Raw genomic sequence first — 23122 nt, 5'->3', positions numbered from 1 at the left:
AACTCATGTGTAGCCTACAGTGAATAAATAAATGTGATTGAGGCTCTCTCTCACTAATTGATTGTAGATTGTACACCACAGGAGGTTGGTGGCACCTTAATTGGGGAGAACGGGCTCGTGGTAATGACTGGAATCAGTGGAATGGTATCAAATACATCAAACACATGGTTTCCAGGTGTTTGATGCCATTCCATTTGCTCCGTTCTGGCCACTATTATGAGCCGTTCTCCCATCAGCAGCATCCACTGTTGTACACAGATATAATTTCAGTTTGTGAGTAGGTGTTGGAGACATGTTTTTTTTCTCAACATTATAAAGAAAACCTTTAATAAACAATGGCAACACTGCCATGTTGATATGAGCCTTGCTGTTGGAAAACCACAGTAGAGTACGACTTTCTGCTGTCGCAGATGCACCTCCCCCGACTTCACTCCTCGACTTTCGTCTACGGTCGGTTGCTTTAGCCTTACTACTCAAACGCGCCCAATCATTTGGTTCTCTGCGTGACAGAGTTGGACAGAATCTCGCGAGAGCTGACGTCCGCTAAAAATACTTGAGAGAACAACGATATATTTTTTTTTTACGGCTGATTCCTACCTCGAATGCAGACATCTGACGGGCATTTCAAGACGGACAAATAACGGTATTTCTATTGAAGGGAATATTGGCAGATTATATTAAATCAGACCATTGCGCTCAAGATATGTATTTTATGGAATTTGTTTGCAACGAAAAAATCTCGGATGGAGAAGAGAAAGAAACACAGGAAATAAGCGATATAGTGTGCACGCTCACAACCATCTCTTTAATGTCATAATAACGGCGAAATGGTCGCACAACTTTTGAATTTTCCTTCCCTTCATCTTTCAAAAATATTTTTTCCCAGACACCATAAGCTACCAGGTGGCAATACTGGCCGAATGGGTGAAACAGCGGGCGTTCATAGCCAGGGCCATGGTCGATATTTATAAGTCAACGGGAAGGCAGTTTGCAATGGCAACTTTTCACATAACGGAAACGGCTTTGCATAACTCCTACACCAGGGTTGCTGCGTATGCGCCATAAAGATGAGAGGCTTTGCCCTTCTCCCCCAAGAGGACCACGACAACGCTTCCACTGGGCAAGACCAAAACATTGATATGGGACGTTGAAATCCATGCCTGAGTCTCTTCCATCCTATTTGCCTTTGGAGGGCGAGATAAAGGAGCCTTTCCTTCTTGACTCAATGTAAAGGAGAAGAGTGCATCCACGTCTGAGAAATGGATAAACTCACCGTCATATCAGGATGCCTCTTTCTAGCGGCAGATATCTTTGCCATCGCCAGTATTGCCAATCCAGACTGGATCAACACAGGAGATGCAACTGGTAAGTTAGGTGAATTAACTTCATTCATATATTTCCTTGACAGCCCACGCACACATTATCTTTCTAGTATCTACCATCGGGCTGTAGGTTGCTACAGCTGGCTGTATCAACCATCGGGCTGTAGGCTGCTACAGCTGGCTGTATCTACCATCGGGCTGTATCTGTCACCCTGTGTGGCCCCTAAGGGGGCTTTGTTGACAATTATCAATAATGTGCATTAACCCCTTTGACACACTATTCTTATAGGAATTCACTGCATGGAACCCAAACTTTTTGAATCATTCTCTTTCCACTCTACTGCATCAGCCACGCTACACCACCACCCTCTTCCAAATATAACACTTTGGCATTCTGGTGACCTTTCTCTTGAGCTTCAGAATGTAATAATGTGGCATCATCTAAGACCTTCTACATTTTCTGTTACACTTATACAAGCAGTCCTGACCTCTTTCTCACCACATACACCCCATCCCTCTCCAAAATACTTTGGCATTATGCTTTTTCTTTCTCTCTCTCGCTCTTGTCCTCTCAGGGCTTGTCCTCAAACCACCAATCATCATCCTCCACAGCTGCTGATAAATTAAGTACCTTCTATTGTTTCACCCCAACATGCCCTGATACCCCATGTCCCTTCAAGGCATATAAGCTACCCTGTACCAGCTACCAACTCACCTCTCTGATACCCCATGTCCCTTCAAGGCAAATAAGCTACCCTGTACCAGCTACCACCTCACCTCCCTGATACCCCATGTCCCTTCAAGGCATATAAGCTACCCTGTACCAGCTACCAACTCACCTTCCTGATACCCCATGTCCCTTCAAGGCATATAAGCTACCCTGTACCAGCTACCAACTCACCTCCCTGATACCTAATTTTCCTTCAAGGCATATAAGCTACCCTGTACCAGCTACCAACTCACCTCCCAGAGCAGGGTGACAGTTGACAAATAGTGTGTCAGAGTTGTGAAGTGAGTGCTACTTATCCAGCTATGCCCATGGAGGTCTGTTCAGCTCTCCACTCACTTTGTATGTTATTTAGTGCATTCGGAAAATATTCAGACCCCCTGACTTTTTCCACATTTTGTTACGTTACAGCCTCATTCTAAAATTGATTAAATTGTTTTTTCCCTCATCAATCTACACAGAATACCCCATAATGACAAAGCAAAAACAAATCTGAAATATACATTTACATAAGTATTCAGACCTTTTACTCAGTACTTTGTTGAAGCACCTTTGGCAGTGATGACAGCCTCGAGTCTTCTTGGGTATGACGCTACAAGCTTGGCACACCTGTATTTGGGGAGTTTCTCTCATTCTTCTCTGCAGATCCTCTCAAGCTCTGTCAGGTTGGATGGGAGGATCGCTGCACAGCTATTTTCAGGTCTCTCCAGAGATGTTAGATCGGGTTCAAGTCCGGGCTCTGGCTGGGCCACTCCAGGACATTCAGAGACTTGTCCCGAAGCCACTCCTGCGTTGTCTTGGCTGTGTGCTTAGGGTCGTTGTCCTGTTGGAAGGTGAACCTTCGCCCCAGTCTGAGGTCCTGAGTGCTGTGGAGCAGGTTTTCATCATGGATCTCTCTGTACTTTGCTCCGTTCATCTTTCCCTCAATCCTGACTAGTCTCCCAGTCCCTGCCGCTGAAAAACATCCCCACAGCATGATGCTGCCACCTCCATGCTTCACCGTAGGGATGGTTGACGTGACGCTTGGCATTCAGGCCAAAAAGTTCAATCTTGGTTTCATCAGACCAGAGAATCTTGTTTCTCATGGTCTGAGAGTCTTTAGGTGCTTTTGGCAAACTCCAAGTGGGCTGTCATGTGCCTTTTACTGAGGAGTGGCTTCCGTCAGGCCACTCTAGCATAAAGGCCTGATTGGTGGAGTGCTGCACAGAAGGTTGTCCTTCTGGAAGGTTCTCCCATCTCCACAGAGGAACTCTGGAGCTCAATCAGAGTGACCATCGGGCCCTTCTCCCCCGATTGCTCAGTTTGGCCGGTCGGCCAGCTTTAGGAAGAGTCTTGGTGGTTCCAAACGTCTTCCATTTAAGAATGACGGAGGCCACTGTTTTCTTGGGGACCTTCAATGCTGCAGAAATGTTTAGGTGTCCTTCCCCAGATCTGTGCCTCGACACAATGATGTCTCGGAACTCTACAGACAATTCCTTCGACCTCATGGCTTGGTTTTTGCTCTGACATGCACTGTTAACTGTGGGACCTTATATAGACAGGTGTGGGCCTTTCCAAATCAAGTCCAATCAATTGAATTTACCACAGGTGGACTCCAATCAAGTTGTAGAAACATCTCAAGGATGATCAATGGAAACGGGATGTACCTGAGCTCAATTTCAAGTCTCATAGCAAAGGGTCTGAATACTTATGTAAATATGGTATTTTTTTAATTAATTTTTTTATATAAATTTGCAAAAATGTCTAAACCTGTTTTTGCTTAGTCATTATGGGGTATTGTGTGTAGACTGGGGAGGAAAAATATTTATTTAATCCATTTTAGAATAAGGCTGTAATGTAACAATGTGGAAGAAGTGAAGGGGTCTGAATACTTTCCGACTAACCCCTTGCCACCAACAGCACACACTAACCCCTGGCCACCAACATCACACACTGGCCACCAACATCACACACTAACCCCTGGCAACCAACATCACACACTGGCCACCAACATCACACACTAACCCCTGGCCACCAACATCACACACTGGCCACCAACATCACACACTAACCCCTGGCAACCAACATCACACACTATCCCCTGGCAACCAACATCACACACTAACCCCTGGCCCCCAACATCACACACTAACCCCTGGCAACCAACATCACACACTATCCCCTGGCAACCAACATCACACACTAACCCCTGGCCCCCAACATCACACAATAACCCCTGGCCACCAACATCACACACTAACCCCTGGCCACCAACATCACACACTAACCCCTGGCCACCAACATCACACACTAACCCCTGGCCCCCAACATCACACACTAACCCCTGGCCCCCAACATCACACACTAACCCCTGGCCCCCAACATCACACACTAACCCCTGGCCCCCAACATCACACACTAACCCCTGGCCACCAACATCACACACTAACCCCTGGCCCCCAACATCACACACTAACCCCTGGCCCCCAACATCACACACTAACCCCTGGCCACCAACATCACACAATAACCCCTGGCCACCAACATCACATAATACATCTAAGGTGACCTTTAAAAAATATATATATATTTCACCTTTATTTAACCAGGTAAGCCAGTTGAGAACAAGTTCTCATTTACAACTGCGACCTGGCCAAGATGAAGCAAAGCAGTGCGATTAAAAACAACAACACAGTTACATATGGGGTAAAACAAAACATAAAGTCAAAAATACAACATAAAATATATATACAGTGTGTGCAAATGTAGCAAGTTATGGAGATAAGGCAATAAATAGGCCATAGTGCAAAATAATTACAATTCGTATTAACACTGGAATGATATATGTGCAAATAGAGATACTGGGGTGCAAATGAGCAAAATAAATAACAATATGGGGATGAGGTAGTTGAGTAGGCTAATTTCAGATGGGCTGTGTACAGGTGCAGTAATCGGTAAGGTGCTCTAACAACTGATGCTTAAAGTTAGTGAGGGAGATAAGAGTCTCCAGCTTCAGAGATTTTTGCAGTTCGTTCCAGTCATTGGCAGCAGAGAACTGGAATGAATGGCGGCCAAAGGAGGTGACCAGCTCAGTGTTGGCTTTGGGGATGACCAGTGAGATATGCCTGCTGGAGCGCATACTACGGGTGGGTGTTGCTATGTTGACCAATGAGCTAAGATAAGACAGGGATTTGCCTAGCAGTGATTTATAGATGGCCTGGAGCCAGTGGGTTTGGCGATGAATATGTAGTGAGGACCAGCCAACAAGAGCGTACAGGTCACAGTGGTGGGTAGTATATGGGTTTTGGTGACAAAACGGATGGCACTGTGATAGACTACATCCAATTTGCTGAGTAGAGTGTTGGAGGCTATTTTGTAAATGACATCGCCGAAGTCAAGGATCGGTAGGATAGTCAGTTTTACGAGGGCATGTTTGGCAGCATGAGTGAAGAAGGCTTTGTTGCGAAATAGGAAGCCGATTCTAGATTTAACTTTGGATTGGAGATGCTTAATGTGAGTCTGGAAGGAGAGTTTACGGTCTAACCAGACACCTAGGTATTTGTAGTTGTCCACATACTCTAGGTCAGACATGCCGAGAGTAGTGATTCTAGTCGGGTGGGCGGGTGCAAGCAGCGTTCGATTGAAGAGCATGCATTTAGTTTTACTAGTGTTTAAGAGCAGTTGGAGGCTACGGAAGGAGTGTCGTATGGCATTGAAGCTCGTTTGGAGGTTTGTTAACACAGTGTCCAATGAAGGGCCAGATGTGTACAAAATGGTGTCGTCTGCGTAGAGGTGGATCTGAGAGAGTCACCAGCAGCAAGAGCGACATCATTGATATACACAGAGAAAAGAGTCGGCCCGAGAATTGAACCCTGTGGCACCCCCATTGACTGCCATAGGTCCAGACAACAGGCCCTCCGATTTGACACATTGAACTCTATCTGAGAAGTAGTTGGTGAACCAGGAGAGGCAGTCATTTGAGAAACCAAGGCTATTTAGTCTGCCAATAAGAATGAAATGGTTGACAGAGTCGAAAGCCTTGGCCAGGTCAATGAAGACGGCTGCACAGTACTGTCTATTATCGATCGCGGTTATAATATCGTTTAGGACCTTGAGCGTGGCTGAGGTGCACCCATGACCAGCTCGGAAACCGGATTGCATAGTGGAGAAGGTACGGTGTGATTCGAAATGGTCGGTGATCTGTTTGTTAACTTGGCTTTCAAAAACGTTCGAAAGGCAGGGCAGGATGGATATAGGTCTGTAACAATTTGGATCTAGAGTGTCACCCCCTTTGAAGAGGGGGAGGATCGCGGCAGCTTTCCAATCTCTGGGGATCTCAGATGTTACGAAAGAGAGGTTGAACAGGCTAGTAAAAGGGGTTGCGACAATTTCGGCGGCTAATTTTAGAATGAAAGGGTCCAGATTGTCTAGCCCAGATGATTTGTAGGGGTCCAGATTTTGCAGCTCTTTCAGAACATCAGCTGTCTGAATTTGTGTGAAGGAGAAGCGGGGGGGGGGGCATGGGCAAGTTGCAGCGGAGGGTGCAGAGCTGGTGGCCGGTGTAGTGGTAGCCAGGTGGAAAGCATGGCCAGCCGTAGCAAAATGCTTGTTGAAATTCTCTATTATTGTAGATTTATCGGTGGTGATAGTGTTTCCTAGCCTCAGTGCAGTGGGCAGCTGGGAGGAGGTGCTCTTATTCTCCATGGACTTTACAGTGTCCCAAAACTTTTTGGAGTTAGTGCTACAGGATGCAAATTTCTGTTTGAAAAAGCTAGCCTTTGCTTTCCTAACTGCTTGTGTATATTGGTTCCTAACTTCCCTGTTGAGTTGCATATCGCGGGGGCTATTCGATGCTAATGCAGTACGCCACAGGATGTTTTTGTGCTGGTCAAGGGCAGTCAAGTCTGAGGAGAACCAGGGGCTATAGCAGTTCTTAGTTCTGAATTTTTTGAATGGGGCATGCTTATTAAAGATGGAGAGGAAAGCACTTTTAAAGAACAACCAGGCATCCTCTACTGACGGAATAAGATCGATATCCATCCAGGATACCTGGGCCAGGTCAATTCGGAAGGCCTGCTCGCTAAAGTGTTTTAGGGAGCGTTTGACCGCGGACCCGTTACGGACGCAGGCAATAAGGCAGTGATCGCTGAGATCATGGTTGAAGAAAGCGGAGGTGTATTTAGAGGGTACGTTAGTCAGGATGATATCTATGAGGGTGCCCATGTTTACGGATTTAGGGTTGTACCTGGTAGGTTCTTTGATAATTTGTGTGAGATTGAGGGCATCTAGTTTGGATTGTGGGATGGCCGGGGTGTTAAGCATATCCCAGTTTAGGTCACCAAGCAGTACGAACTCTGAGGATAGATGGGGGGCAATCAATTCACATATGGTGTCCAGGGCACAGCTGGGGGCTGAGGGGGGGCTGTAGCAAGCGGCAACAGTGAGAGACTTATTTCTGGAAAGTTGGATTTTTTGAAGTAGGAGCTCAAACAGTTTAGGCACAGACCTGGATAGTATGATAGAGCTCTGCAGGCTCTCTACAGTAGGCAACTCCACCCCCTTTGGCAGTTCTATCTAGATGGAAAATGTTGTAGTTGGGGATGGACATTTCTGCATTTTTGGTGGCCTTCCTAAGCCAGGATTCAGACACTGCTAGAACATCAGGGTTGGCGGAGTGTGCTAACGCAGTGAATAACTCAAACTTAGGAAGGAGGCTTCTGATGTTAACGTGCAGAAAACCAAGGCTTTTACGGTTACAGAAGTCAACAAATGATAGCTCCTGGGGAGTAGGAGTGATACTGGGGGCTGCAGGGCCTGGGTTAGCCTCTACATCACCAGAGGAACAGAGGAGGACTAGGATAAGGATACAGCTAAAGGCTTTAAGAACTGGTCTTCTAGTGCGTTGGGTACAGAGAATAAAGGGGGCAGATTTCCGGGCATTGTAGAATAGATTCAGGGCATTATGTACAGACAAGGATATGGGTACAGTGGAGGTAAACCTAAGCGTTGGGTAACAATGAAAGAGATCGCATCACTGGAGGCACCGATTGAGCCGGTCTCCGCGTGTATGGGGGGTGGAACAAAGGAACTATTTGAGGCAGTTTGAGAGGGACTTGGGGCTCTACAGTGAAGTTGTATAATAAGAACTAACTGGAACCGCAATAGGCAAGGCATATTGACATGGGAGAGAGGCATAAAGCAATCACAGGTGTTATTAGAGAGAGCTAAGACAACAACTGGTAATGGCGATGAAAGTTTGGGCTGAGGCTAAACAGATAAACAGGACAGGGTACCGTGTAAAGGAACAGTCCAGCAGGCATCAGCTGTGCAGCTGAGTGATCATAAGGTCCAGTGAACAGCAATATGTGAGTCCGAGAGCAGTTCGAATTGGCGCTACAGCACAGCGAGCAGGAAGCACGGCTGTTTGCGTGTGCTAGCGGGCCGGGGCTAGCAGATGGATCTTCGTGGTCGTCGCAACGGGAAGCCTGTTGAAACCACAGACGATTACGTCGGCAGACCAGTCGTGATGGATCGGCGGGGCTCCATGTTGACTCTAGGAGGTCCCGTCCGGTTGACAGAGAGGTAGATAGCCGGGAGATGTGCCTGACTCGAAGCTAGCTCAAGGCTGATTAGCCAACAACAACATCCATTTGGTTGCAGCTAGCTAGATGCGATGATCCGGTGTTAAAGATCCAGTGATTCCGGCAGAAAATCCGATATGTTCTGGGTCGATAACGCGCTGTGCAGACTGGCCGATAATAGTCCAGGTTAGAGCTGGCTGGTAGGTAGTGCAGGCCACGGACAATGGTGAAAAACCGCTAACGGTGGCTAATAGCAAGTAGCTAGTTAGCTGGCTACTCCCGTCCGGTAGACAGAGAGGTAGATAGCCGGGATATGGGCCTGGCTCGAGGCAAGCTGGTGCTTGCTTTGGGGGCAGTGGTGATTAGCCTACAGCAACATCCATTCGGTTGCGGCTAGCTAGTTGCGATCCGGTGTTAATGTCCAGTGATTCAGTTATTCCGGCAGAAAATCCGATGTTCTGGGTGAAAACCACTAACGGTGGCTAATAGCAAGTAGCTAGTTAGCTAGTTAGCTGGCTAGCTAGTTTCAACTGTAGATTCTAGATAAAGGTGAGTAAATAATAGTATCCGTTCCACATTGAGTGAGGAGGGTTGCAGTAAAGTATATTTAGTAGAAGGATAAAGTGTGATAGGGAAATATATACGTCAAATACAAAAAAATACAAAAAAACAGGCTATTTACACGGACACACAAAAGAGAACACGACCGCACTGCTACGCCATCTTGGATCATCAGCACTTTGAGCATTTATGGGAACCTGAAATGTATAGCCTCCATTACACTTTTACAGCACAGACCAGGAGTATTCAGGTAGAACATACCTCCATAACACTGTTACAGCACAGTCCAGGAGCATTCAGGTAGAACATACCTCCATAACACTGTTACAGCACAGTCCAGGAGCATTCAGGTAGAACATACCTCCATAACACTGTTACAGCACAGTCCAGGAGTATTCAGGTAGAACATACCTCCATTACACTGTTACAGCACAGACCAGGAGCATTCAGGTAGAACATACCTCCATTACACTGTTATAGCACAGTCCAGGAGCATTCAGGTAGAACATACCTCCATAACACTGTTACAGCACAGACCAGGAGCATTCAGGTAGAACATACCTCCATAACACTGTTACAGCACAGTCCAGGAGTATTCAGGTAGAACATACCATACAAAGAAGGAACAGAAACAGGCTTGAGGTCCACCCATATTGTGTTTTCAGTCATTACTAGCCAGACTTCCCTTGTGAGACTTCCCCTCTCATCCCACACAGAGAAGGTATGAAATCAAGCAGGGTTAAAAGCCTTTTGTTCCAGCCTAATTTCCCTAATAGTAATTACCAGGTGGAGAGAAGTATTGTTTGTAAATGGTAATGTGTGGTCTGCTGGGCGGGATAATTATTTCAGTTGAAGCACTCGCAGCTTAATTATTAATTAAGGAAATTGCCTTGACTGGAAGGCCCTGTTTGTGTATCTGAGGTCCAAACATATTGTTTTGTCCAGGTGAAATAGATAAATGCTTAGACCTACACTCTTAGAAAAAAGGGTTCCAAAAGGGTTATTCGGCTGTCCCCATAGGAGAACCTTTTTGGTTCCAGGTAGGACCCTTTATGTAAAGGGTTCTACATAGAACTCAAAAGGGTTCTACCTGGAACCAAAAGGGGTTCTTCAAAGGGTTGTCCTATGGGGATAACTGAAGAACCATTTTAGGTTCTAGATAGAAAAAAAGGTGCTAAGAGTGTAGTTGTTCTTGCCAATTAAGTTAACTTCCTGGTCTAACTCATGCTCTTTCCAGATGATGCTTATTGCACACAGATAAACAGATGTTGACAATGAATCTATCAGATTGGCAGATGTTGTTATAAACACAAATGTCTCTCTCACCACCTGTAGTTTAGCCTGGAAATGAATCATTATGGTTTATTTGTTTACAGCAAACCTCTGTCCTCTCCATGTAGTTATCCAGGATGTGAAGGTTTATACAAGTTTATAGAGGTGTGTGTGTGTGTGTGTGAGACTAGCGTGCTTCCTGCTTGTTACGCAGGTATTCTGTAGTGAAGTCTGAAGCAGCAGGGGACTGACTGGGGCTGCATGGGGAAGTGTTTACTAACAACAGACATTGGCCCACAATCACACGCACGCACGTACACACACACACCTCCCTCTGTCTCAACGCCCTGGCTATCAGACAAGCTTGATGACACACTTAAAACAGCTGCTGAACAGTCCCGAGAATTAGAAATGTCCTCCAAGAATCCCTTAGAAGAAAAAGTACAATTTACACCAATGACAAGCTATGGAATGGGTGTGTAAGCTTGCTTAAGAGAGGGAAATATTGTGTCATGATAGGATATAGTATGTGACTTTTGTAACATTTAATCAGTATCTTTGATTCTTTGACAGTGGAATATGTGACACTATGCTTCTATGAGGCAATACCTTTTCACTAAGGAAATGAAGTGGTTGGGATGTGAAGTCCTGGTAGCCTATGTTTATTTCTGTTGTGCCCTTCCCTTAGATGAAAGAATGTATAGGGAAGGAACAGGATATCCTGTGTAGAAAATGGAGGGGCTGAGAGATCATGTAATCAGCATAATATGCATATAGTAGTATGCTCTCTCGTTGCAGGCTCATACAACCATTTATAGATATGCTACCTCATAGTTGACACATCTATTCTACTGTATATCTAGGAAACAGGACACAGCAGTTTGGTTTAGTAATGAGTAATTACATTAGGGTGCCATGTCAATAGCCATGATATAACAGCTGTGGTCAGCATTAGATCCACATACAGTAGGCCTGCATGTGTCTTCACATCAAAGGCGGCTGGTGGCACCTTAGTTGGGGAGGACGGGCTCATAGTAATGGCTGGAACGGAATTAATGGAATGCTATTGAAAATATCAAACTTATGGTTTCCATGTGGTTGACACCATTCCATTCACTCCGTTCCAGACGTTATTATGAGCTGTCCTCCCCTCAGCAGCCCCCTGTGGTTCACATACTGAACACCGAATGGCAAATCACTCAATTGCTAGTACCAAGCCTAAGAACAAAGTCCCCATCTTTGCCAGTATACTCACATCAAGGGTGCCATGTAAAAATCTTCCCAGCGTGAAATAGTTCCCAATCGTTCTGATTGTGACGTCATGCTGTAAAATTTCTCCCAGCGTGAAAATGTTCCCAGTTCAATAATTGCACGCGCATCTCTTTATGTGGATGGCTGAGCTCATGTGGATGCCTCCCTCTCACAACCCCCCTCGACCTCGAAAAACTATTCTGTGGGTACGCGCATATGCTTCACACATCTGCCAATCAATGGTGGCAAGGAGTATTGACACTGACCAATCAGAAGCTTGTTGAGGCGTGAGGTCAGCATATAAATACCTGGACTCGCGCATCAAAGTGCTGAGGGTTGATGTGAGAAGAGATTTTTTGCAATTGCAAAGACTTAGGCGCTACTTTTTTGATTGACAGTGCATATATTTGTTAGTTAGTTAGCTAGCTAGCTAAATCAAGGGCGAGGGAGGGTGTGAGAGAAACATCTGCATGAGCTCAGCCATCTACATAAAGAGAAGCACAATTATTGAACTGGGAATATTTTCACGCTGTGAGAAATTTTACAACATGATCCCATCATAATCAGAACGATTGGGAACTATTTCATGCTGGGAAGATTTTTACATGGGCAGTATACTATACGTTCTTCAACCTATTGAGGGAGCAGGGAGGCTCATCATATTGGTCCATACTCCTTCCCTCCCCCCTCAGTGATGTATGTTCTTGTCTCAGAACCATAATGGGGCATTTGTAAGTCTCCGTCCATCTCTCTAATCCAATAGACTAAATATGGTTGTGCCTTGCCTAGGGTTGGGTGGTATCCAGATTTTCATACCGTCATACCGTTTCTGTGCTATACCGGGGTATACGGTATTACCGAATGTGCACACAAAGGGCGCTACTGCGGATGCACAAAACACTTAATGCAACAGGGATCTGGATCCAGGAGGGGGTTGAATGTCTCTGCAGCAACCAAGAAGCTTGATCTTGACATGTAGCCACAAACCAAATGCATAGCTGGAGCCCTGAGCTGGATATAATTTATTTGACACATCTTACATTTCTTATACTTAACTTATAGTTATAAGCAGTGGCGTCGCACGCATCCCCCGCAAGGCGAGGGTGCCCCTAACCCCCCAAAATTAAAACAGTATTGAAAATCATACCGTCGGTATTTTGAAATACCCGGTATACGGTATAAATGGTATATCTCACAATCCTTGCCCACTGTTCATCTCTCCTTTCTGTCTCCAGCCTCTGGAAGACACAAAGTGCTGGCTCAGGGATAACTCCTTGTCTCCTGAGAGACTAAGCAAGAGACGGGGAAGAAAGGGGTCGGAGGATTTAATTTCACATTTCTCTCATTCAAATCTATACTGATGAATTGTCCTTTTGTAGCTGGATGGACGAGGGGGTTGAGTGTTGCTGAGTTGACACGTTCTCTGTTGGGTTAGGGAGGGTGGGGTTCATATATGCTGTTATTGTTGTTGGAAGAGTTATGTGTTCAGCAGGCCTAGCTTGCTGACATAATTGAACCCACCAGGCTTTGGGGCAGGAGAGGAGAGGCTCTTTGGCAGTGAGTTACTTTCTGATGTGACGCCTTCTCTCCCCCCTCTCTTTTCTGATGGGAAACCTTCTCTCCTCTCTCTCTCTTTTCTGATGGGAAGCCTTCTCTCCTCTCGCTCTCTTTTCTGATGGGAAGCCTTCTCTCCTCCATCTCTCTTTTCTGATGGGAAGCCTTCTCTCCTCTCTCTCTCTTTTCTGATGGGAAGCCTTCTCTCCCATCTCTCTCTTTTCTGATGGGAAGCCTTTTCTCCCCCCTCTCTCTTTTCTGATGTGAAGCCTTCTCTCCTCCGTCTCTCTTTTCTGATGGGAAGCCTTCTCTCCTCCGTCTCTCTTTTCTGATGGGAAGCCTTCTCTCCTCCGTCTCTCTTTTCTGATGGGAAGCCTTCTCTCCTCCGTCTCTCTTTTCTGATGGGAAGCCTTCTCTCCTCCGTCTCTCTTTTCTGATGGGAAGCCTTCTCTCCTCCGTCTCTCTTTTCTGATGGGAAGCCTTCTCTCCTCCATCTCTCTTTTCTGATGGGAAGCCTTCTCTCCTCCGTCTCTCTTTTCTGATGGGAAGCCTTCTCTCCTCCGTCTCTCTTTTCTGATGGGAAGCCTTCTCTCCTCTCTCCTCCTTTTATCTCATATCTCTCCTCTGTGGTTTCAGGGGCTCTGGGTCCCCCTCTGCTTTCTTTATCCTTCCTTCCCTCTAGCTCTCTTCCTCTCTCTGGTGTCACGGCCTCTGGTCCTGAGCCATCCGAGTCTTACGGCATTGATTGATTCCTCAGGGACCCCTGCCATTGGTCCAGGGCCTAAGAGTCCCATTCTTCGGCCTTGTTACCATACCAACCTTCCTTGAGCTATACTTTGTGTGGTGACAGGGCACTGGAAGTGGAAGTGGAATCCGGTGTCACCAGGGAGGTCATTAGTCCAGACGTGATGTAATGCAGTCATGCCTCATACAGATCTTAGCTTATCTAATGGGGACACCATCACAAGTTGAGGGATATTTTAGAACTGATGCAATCTACTGCTATGGGTTATGCTTCTTCTAATAAAACAATGTGTACAGAGAGTTAAAAGCTTCTGCTGAAATGTAACAAATGTTGTTGTTGTGGTGGGTGAGAGCACAGTTGACCTAAACAGCGAGAGTATGCTATGTGTGTGATGAAAGATATTCTCCCTCCGTGGGTGTATGTAATCAAGCACTCTCTGTAGCAGTGGAGGCTGCTGAGGGTAGGACGGCTCATAATAATGGCTAGAATGGAGTGAATGGAATGGCATCAAACCATGTGTTTGATGTATTTGATACCATTCCACCTATTCCGCTCCAACCATTACCACGAGCCTGTCCTCCCCAATTAAGGTGCCACCAACCTCTTATGTTTGGTAGGTGCTCTGACAGTGGGACTGCTGCTGTGTGGGATCTAACCCTGACTGATCTCTCTGTCTCTCTCTCTGTCTCTCTCTCTGTCTCTCTCTCTGTCTCTCTCTCTGTCTCTCTCTCTGTCTCGCTCTCTGTCTCGCTCTCTGTCTCGCTCTCTGTCTCTGTCTCTCTCTCCGTCTCTGTCTCTCTCTCGCTCTGTCTCTCTCTCCCTCTGTCTCCCTCTCTGTCTCTCTCTGTGTCTCTCTGTCTCTCTCTCCCTCGCTCTCCCTCTGTCTGTCTCTGTCTCTCTGTCTCTCTCTGTCGCTCTCTCTCTCTCTCTCTCTGTCTCTCTCTCTCCGTGTCTCTCTCTTTCTCCCTCTCTCTGTCTCTTTCTCTCTTTCTCTCTCTCTGTCTCTCTGTCTCTTTCTCTCTCTCTGTCTCTCTGTCTCTCTCTCTCCCTGTCTCTGTCTCTCTGTCTCTAGGTTCCCTGACGGTAGGCCTGGTGCGGCAGTGCCAGACCATCCACGGTCGTGAACGGACCTGTATCCCCCCGCGGCTGCCCCCAGAGTGGGTCACCACCCTCTTCTTCATCATCCTGGGCATCATCTCCCTCACGGTGACCTGCGGCCTGCTGGTGGCGTCACACTGGCACCGTGAGGCCACCCGTTACGCCCGCTGGATCGCCTTCACTGGGAGTATGTTTTATTTTGACTTATTAAATGGTTATTTAACCAGACAGGTCAATGGGGAACCAGTTCTCGTTTACAGTGACGGCCAAGAGACCAAGACCGCAATACAATAAATACAGAAACATGGCCAACACTGTCACCATTTAAGTCATGAGTGGGGCCAGACAGAATCCCCATAATTCCCTATGTGGGCTCTGGTTAAAGTAGCACACTAGACCAGGGAATAGGGTGTCATTTGAGGCAAAGCCATTAGTTACAGCTTTGAAACACCTTGAGATTCTTGTTATGTCACTAATGGATGTTAGCAAATTGATTTGAGTAAGCCGAGATTAATGTCACTTGGGTTTAATTTTAGTAAAAGCTTTTGTGTGGTAACTGTGTGGGCAGCAGGTAGCTTAGCGGTTAAGAGCATTGGGCCAGTAACCGAAAGGTCGCTCGTTTCGAATCCCCAAGCCGAATAGGTGAAAAATCTGTTGACGTGCCCTTGAGCAAGGCACTTAACCCTAATTGCTCCTGTAAGTCGCTCTGGATAAGAGTGTCTGCTAAATGTTAAAATGGAACTGAGCTGAGTGGCTCCTTGAACACGCTACAGTAAATGGGGTTGCTATGAGCGGCGCTAAAACCAGTAGGAGGGATTTTTAGTGGTCCAAGGGATATGACGGAATAACATTCCTTTGTTGTTATTATTATTATTATTATTATTATTATACTTCGAGAGGTTATTTTAGACAAATCATTATTGGGCTAAAATTACCTCTTGAGGTATAATAATAACCAAGTAATGACAATGTAATTTGTAAGTCGCTCTGGATAAGAGCGTCTGCTAAATGACTTAAATGTTAATATGACAATGTAAATTGATTTTTTTCAGCTCTGTCACTTAGGTCAGGTTTCCACGACAATGAAAACGCAATATAGAATTTAGCCTGAGATCATGTTGCTGCCTACTCTTTAAAAGTTGTAAGAGATATTGCTCCCTAAAACTGATGTACTGTGAATAGTGTTTTTAAGAAGAGTGTGTTTCTAAACGTTGTTTCCTCTCTCCTCCACAGTGATCCTGCTCTGTATGGCGGCTCTTATATTTCCTATAGGATTTTACATCGATGAGGTCGGGGGACAGCCTTATAAACTACCAAACAACACAGTGGTGGGGTCCTCATATGTACTCTTTGTTCTATCTATATTTTTCACTATAGTGGGACTACTGTTTGCAGGGAAGGTCTGCTTGCCTGGGTGACCTATCAGGCACTTTGTTTTTTGTAAACATTTTTGTGCTTAGAGAAATGCCTTCGGAGAGGCATTTGCTAGGCCTGACATTTGAAAATGGTCACCTGGAAGGAAAGAAGAGGAACTGTGAGAAACACTCTTTCCGTGCGTTTGTGGAAGAACTCTCTGATGTACCTTTGGATGACAGGACTCTACGGCCCCTAGCCCTGGTCTATAGGACAGGTAGTAGGCACTAGCCTGTCTGTGTTCATAGATCTGGGAGGAATGGACACCTATCCAGCCCCTCACAGATCAGTGAACACAGGAGTTTCCTTCCACAAACAGAGTGCCTTTTCGGGGTAGTGTAACTTTTTTATTTCACCAAATTTGAACATTCTGTCAAAGAGCACATGTTCAACTTCATAACAAACATGTTTTCCCATCTCCATCTCCTTGTGGAAAAAACATATTTAAAAAGGAATAGTTTTACCATATTAAAATGAGAGTTCAGTTCACGTAAAAGGGGTTGACCTGAGGGACAAATGTAAATGAATCACTAATCACATGAGATAAATAATAATCTTAAGAAATGACTTTGTCAAAGCAACAAATTATATTACAATGATGGTGAAAACTTGGGGAAATTTGACAGTTAAGTGGGTTAAAATCTTCAAGTCGGATAAACATGACGTGGGACATGCCAAAATTGGGATGTTCTGAGAAAACAACCTTGATTTTAATGTAAAACACACTACTATTGGATTTTTTAAATGTTTAGTTAGAGCGTAGATTTATGTGATCCAATTGTTAAATTGAGTGTTTTATCAAAATGTGCACACAATGATACCAGGACATAAAAGGCTTCATGGATCGACCCAGGAGGGGGAGTGGCTAGAGCCTGAAACCGACATCATCAGGACAGGGAAGACTCACACATGGCCATGACAACAGGATGTCAAGTCACTCCGCACCATAAGAAGCACAGTGGTAGAAAGGCTGGAGCTGGAAATAGGAAAGATTAAGCCATAATTGTGTAGATGATGCGTGTATAGTTGGAAGTTGAGTTAGACCTCAGAGCTGTTGTCTTGGGTTCTATGAGTGAATCTAGATTCATGGTGAAACTATCAAAAGCAGGGAATCTGTTGGATCACATGATGATGGAAAGCAATTAGAACTCATTCTATACAATTTAAAAGTAATTTGTGGAAGAGTAAAATGATTCATTTGTTTTCATGAGAATGCATTATCTTCCCAAGATGGAGCATTTATAGTCCTTTTTTAAAATGGTCAATGCACTGTATCATGGAATTCCTACATGTCTGTTTTCTTAGTTTTTTACATCTGTCAATTTGTTCGGATGACTGGCTGACTTGCTCATGTAGGCTACATAGACAGAATGGCTGTCGTTGATTGAGGAAGCACTGTGATATACATCATCTCATTAAAAGTTACACAACATGACAAATTATCTAATATATTTGTTGTATACTGAAGAATGGGGAGAACATTATATCATATAAGCAATGCACACTGAACAAAAATATAAATGCAAAACATGCAAACATTTCAAAGATGTTACAGTTCATGTAAGGAAATCAGTCAATTGATTAGGCCCTAATCTATGGATTTCACATGACTGGGAATACAGATATGCATCTGTTGGTTACAGATACCTTTTTTTAAAAGGTAGGGGCGTGGATCAGAAAACCAGTCAGTATCTGGTTTGACCACAATTTGCCTCATGCAGTGCGTCACATCTCCTTTGCATAGAGTTGATCAGGCTGTTGATTGTGGCCTGTTGAATGTTGGCCCACTCTTCAATGGCTGTGTGAAGTTACTGGATATTGGCGGAACTGGAACATCCTGTCGTACACGTCGGTATGCTGAATGGGTGACGTCTGGTGAGTATGCAGGCCATGGAACAACTGGGACATTTTCAGCTTCCAGGAATTGTGTACAGATCCTTGCGACATGGGACCGTGCATTACCATGCTGAAACATGAGGTGATGGCAGCAGATGAATGGCACGACAATGGGCCTCAGGATCTCGTCATGTTATCTCTGTGCATTCAAATTGCCATCGATAAAATGCAATTGTGTTCATTGTCCGTAGCTTATGCCTGCCCATATCATAACCCCACCGCCACCATGGGGCACTCTGTTCACAACGTTGACATTAGCAAACCGCTTGCCCACACGACGCTGTCTGCCACCTGCCCGGTACAGTTGAATATGGGATTCATCTGTGAAGAGCACACTTCTCCTAAGTCCCAGTGGCGTCGAAGGTGAGCGTTTGCCCACTGAAGTCGGTTACGACAAATGTTCCTTCTAATTATTTGGGGGCAATGAGCAAATTGTAGGTCTTGTGAGGGGTAATTGTGTGCAACTTCGGGCACGCGTTTACAGTGAACACTGAGGCTATACCCTTACAGTTTTAGACAGTAGCCGATAGGCTATTGTGGCTATTTGAGCATAATGTAGGCCTACCAACAAAACCAATGGAGAAAATCCCATAACATTTTCACATGGAAATAGCTTTTGATTTGTTTGCTATAGCGTACAGTAGCCTGCAAGCCTACATTGCAGGCCTACATTGCATGAGACTTTTAATAACGTTTTTACATGGACATTAATTAATGATTTTTTTACTTGGTCTGTAACACCATGGGTCAAATAGGTGACTGTAAATTGCATTGTATGATCCAAGAAACCACTTTGCAAAATAAAAGTAATTATTATTACACAATCAGTTCGGAAAGCAAAGGCTAGCTTTCTCAAACAGAAATGTACATCCTGTAGCACTAACTCCAAAAAGTTTTGGGACACTGAAATGTCCATGGAGAATAAGAGCACCTCCTCCCAGCTACCCACTGCACTGAGGCTAGGAAACACTGTCACCACCGATAAATATACGATAATCGAGAATTTCAATAAGCATTTTGCTACGGCTGGCCATGCTTTCCACCTGGCTACCCGTACCCCAGCTCTGCACCCTCCGCTGCAACTTGCCCATCATTCTAGTTCTGCCAATAACTGGAACTAACTGCAAATATCTCTGAAGCTGGAGACACTTATCTCCCTCACTATCAGTTGTCAGAGCAGCTTACCGATCACTGCACCTGTACACAGCCCATCTGTAATTAGCCCACCCAACTACCTCATCCCCAAATTGTTATTTACATTGTTATTTATTTTTCTCATCTGCACCCCAGTATCTCTATTTGCACATCATCTTCTGCACATCTATCACTCCAGTGTTAATACTAAATTGTAATTATTTTGCACTATGGCCTATTTATTGCATTACCTCCATAACTTACTACATTTGCACACACTGTATATTGATTTTCTATTGTGTTATTGACTGTACGTTTTGTTTATTCCATATGTAACTCTGTGTTGTTGTTGTTTTATCGCACTGATTTGCTTCATCTTGGCCAGGTCGCAGTTGTAAATGAGAACTTGTTCTCAACTGGTTTACCTGGTTAAATAAAGGTTAAATAAAGAAAATACCATATAGAGAATTAGACAATGTAGGCTACCCCTCTGCATATTGGCTTATTTGCACATTCAAGCCTGTCTCAAAATACAACACTGCCCCTTTTAATTAAGAGATACGCTTTTTACCTGACTGGCTTTTCAAAGACAGCTTGAAATGTAGCCTACACGTTTTGTGCTCTTGTAGGAAGCTCGGCTCTGATCTGATCTGAAAAGCGCCTTCACTCGCGGGTGATTGACCACTGGTGGGCTACTCCTGCCAATAGAATTCTACTCCGTTGCGCTCTGGCTCTGCCTACAACAAAATCACCTGACTCAATCTTGCAAAGTTAGATTTGTTTTGGTTTGTTGCATTGAAAAGGGGCTGATATAATGTTGATTTGATCACAGAAAAAATGTTGGTCTTTATAGTGCAAACTAATGGGGCGAACTCAGTGAAGTTCAATGTTGCGTTTTATTGCAAAGTAAAAAGTAGGCTCTGTTTTTTTGGATATTATTTGGCAAAAGACCCTGGAAAACTTCACAGAACAAGCACAATAACATGTTACCATGGCATGGATTCCTGAAAGAAAAGGCATTTGTTGTGTGGTGTTTTTATTGTGGGAACAGAAACAGCATGCTGTTGAGCAGCAAAGCATAGCTCAGAGCCAGCTACTGGCAGGCAGGGACACAGCTGGGCTGCTGACAAGGTCACCTCTCTCTCCCACTGGCCCATTGTTGATAAAGGTCAAGCAGCAGTCATTCAAAAGCCTTGCAGCTCTGACCTTCCCTCCCCTGCACAGCACACCACAACCACTACTATTATCAGCCCTGTGGAACAACCACTGCTATTGTCAGCCCTGTGGAACAACCACTGCTATTGTCAGCCCTGTGGAACAACCACTGCTATTGTCAGCCCTGTGGAACAACCACTGCTATTGTCAGCACCGTGGAACAACCACTGCTGTTGTCAGCCCCGTGGAACAACTACTGCTATTGTCAGCCCCGTGGAACAACCACTGCTGTTGTCAGCCCCGTGGAACAACCACTACTATTATCAGCCCTGTGGAACAACCACTACTATTATCAGCCCTGTGGAACAACCACTGCTATTGTCAGCCCTGTGGAACAACCACTGCTGTTGTCAGCCCTGTGGAACAACCACTACTATTATCAGCCCTGTGGAACAACCACTGCTATTGTCAGCCCTGTGGAACAACCACTGCTGTTGTCAGCCCTGTGGAACAACCACTACTATTGTCAGCCCCGTGGAACAACCACTGCTGTTGTCAGCCCTGTGGAACAACCACTACTATTATCAGCCCTGTGGAACAACCACTGCTATTGTCAGCCCTGTGGAACAACCACTGCTATTGTCAGCCCTGTGGAACAACCACTGCTATTGTCAGCACCGTGGAACAACCACTGCTGTTGTCAGCCCTGTGGAACAACTACTGCTATTGTCAGCCCCGTGGAACAACCACTGCTGTTGTCAGCCCCGTGGAACAACCACTGCTGTTGTCAGCCCTGTGGAACAACTACTGCTATTGTCAGCCCCGTGGAACAACCACTGCTGTTGTCAGCCCCGTGGAACAACCACTGCTGTTGTCAGCCCCGTGGAACAACCACTGCTATTGTCAGCCCCGTGGAACAACCACTGCTGTTGTCAGCCCCGTGGAACAACCACTGCTGTTGTCAGCCCCGTGGAACAACCACTGCTGTTGTCAGCCCTGTGGAACAACCACTGCTGTTGTCAGCCCTGTGGAACAACCACTGCTGTTGTCAGCCCTGTGGAACAACCACTGCTGTTGTCAGCCCTGTGGAACAACCACTGCTGTTGTCAGCCCTGTGGAACAACCACTGCTGTTGTCAGCCCTGTGGAACAACCACTGCTGTTGTCAGCCCTGTGGAACAACTACTGCTGTTGTCAGCCCTGTGGAACAACTACTGCTGTTGTCAGCCCTGTGGAACAACCACTGCTGTTGTCAGCCCTGTGGAACAACCACTGCTGTTGTCAGCCCTGTGGAACAACCACTGCTGTTGTCAGCCCTGTGGAACAACTACTGCTATTGTCAGCCCCGTGGAACAACCACTGCTGTTGTCAGCCCCGTGGAACAACCACTGCTGTTGTCAGCCCTGTGGAACAACTACTGCTATTGTCAGCCCCGTGGAACAACCACTGCTGTTGTCAGCCCCGTGGAACAACCACTGCTGTTGTCAGCCCCGTGGAACAACCACTGCTATTGTCAGCCCCGTGGAACAACCACTGCTATTGTCAGCCCCGTGGAACAACCACTGCTGTTGTCAGCCCCGTGGAACAACCACTGCTGTTGTCAGCCCCGTGGAACAACCACTGCTGTTGTCAGCCCCGTGGAACAACCACTGCTGTTGTCAGCCCTGTGGAACAACCACTGCTGTTGTCAGCCCTGTGGAACAACTACTGCTGTTGTCAGCCCTGTGGAACAACTACTGCTATTGTCAGCCCTGTGGATCACTTAAAGCTTGTTTATTATTTTTGTGTATGTAGGCGGCTGTGTCCTTGGCAGAGATTCAATCTGATTGCGTTTTGTCAGCTATGCACCTTTTTAAAAGCAATTTTATTTCAGCATCCGCGGAGACCACATTCATGGTAAATGTGCCATGTCTGCTCAATCAGAAATTACCTTTTAAATGTCAAGCGTGCTATAACGCAGATATACTGCTGATCAGATTGAATCCAAGCCCTTGTCTTTTTATTTTCTTGTGCTGGTGGATGTTGTAGTTTCCACGGTAACAACTGATATGGAGAAAGTTTAAAAAAGGGTCTTCAGTTCTAACCTCCTCAATCTTCAGGTGGACACTGACGTCCACTGACGTCCATTTCATTGCGCTCAACTACTTTAAATGTACAGATCAGTGCAGATGAAAGACAGGGAGCATCTTCAGACTATTGAGAAGCACCTTCAGTCTGCTCTGGGCATTTCTACTATGGCTTTTACTTTGAGGACATCTACTCATGCTATATGCTTCTTTCATATAGCCCTTCACTTGAAAACATTCTAAAATGCAACCGCGTGACAGCTAACAGCCATTCAGAGTGACTTGTGGTTGAGGCCTGTAGTTCTGGTGTTTCATTTCTCATCCTATAGGACCACAATAAGCAATTTTGTATTTGAGGGCCTTTGTCAA

General features: G+C 45.5%; 1 protein-coding gene across 1 annotated transcript; it reads left to right on the top strand.

The window, feature by feature from the left end:
* Window positions 1-554: 554 nt before the first annotated feature.
* On the top strand, window positions 555-17937 carry LOC311141927 (modulator of smoothened protein-like). Its single transcript, XM_084177440.1, has 3 exons — window positions 555-1365; window positions 15065-15277; window positions 16324-17937. The coding sequence occupies exons 1-3, from the start codon at window positions 1260-1262 to the stop codon at window positions 16506-16508; spliced, it is 504 nt and encodes a 167-aa protein (XP_084033566.1). The 5' UTR covers window positions 555-1259; the 3' UTR covers window positions 16509-17937.
* The last annotated feature ends 5185 nt before the right edge of the window (window positions 17938-23122 follow it).

Source organism: Coregonus lavaretus, assembly GCF_964263955.1.
Source record: "Coregonus lavaretus genome assembly, chromosome: 1".
NCBI lineage: Eukaryota > Metazoa > Chordata > Actinopteri > Salmoniformes > Salmonidae > Coregonus > Coregonus lavaretus.
This window is presented reverse-complemented; position numbering and strand designations above follow the sequence as displayed.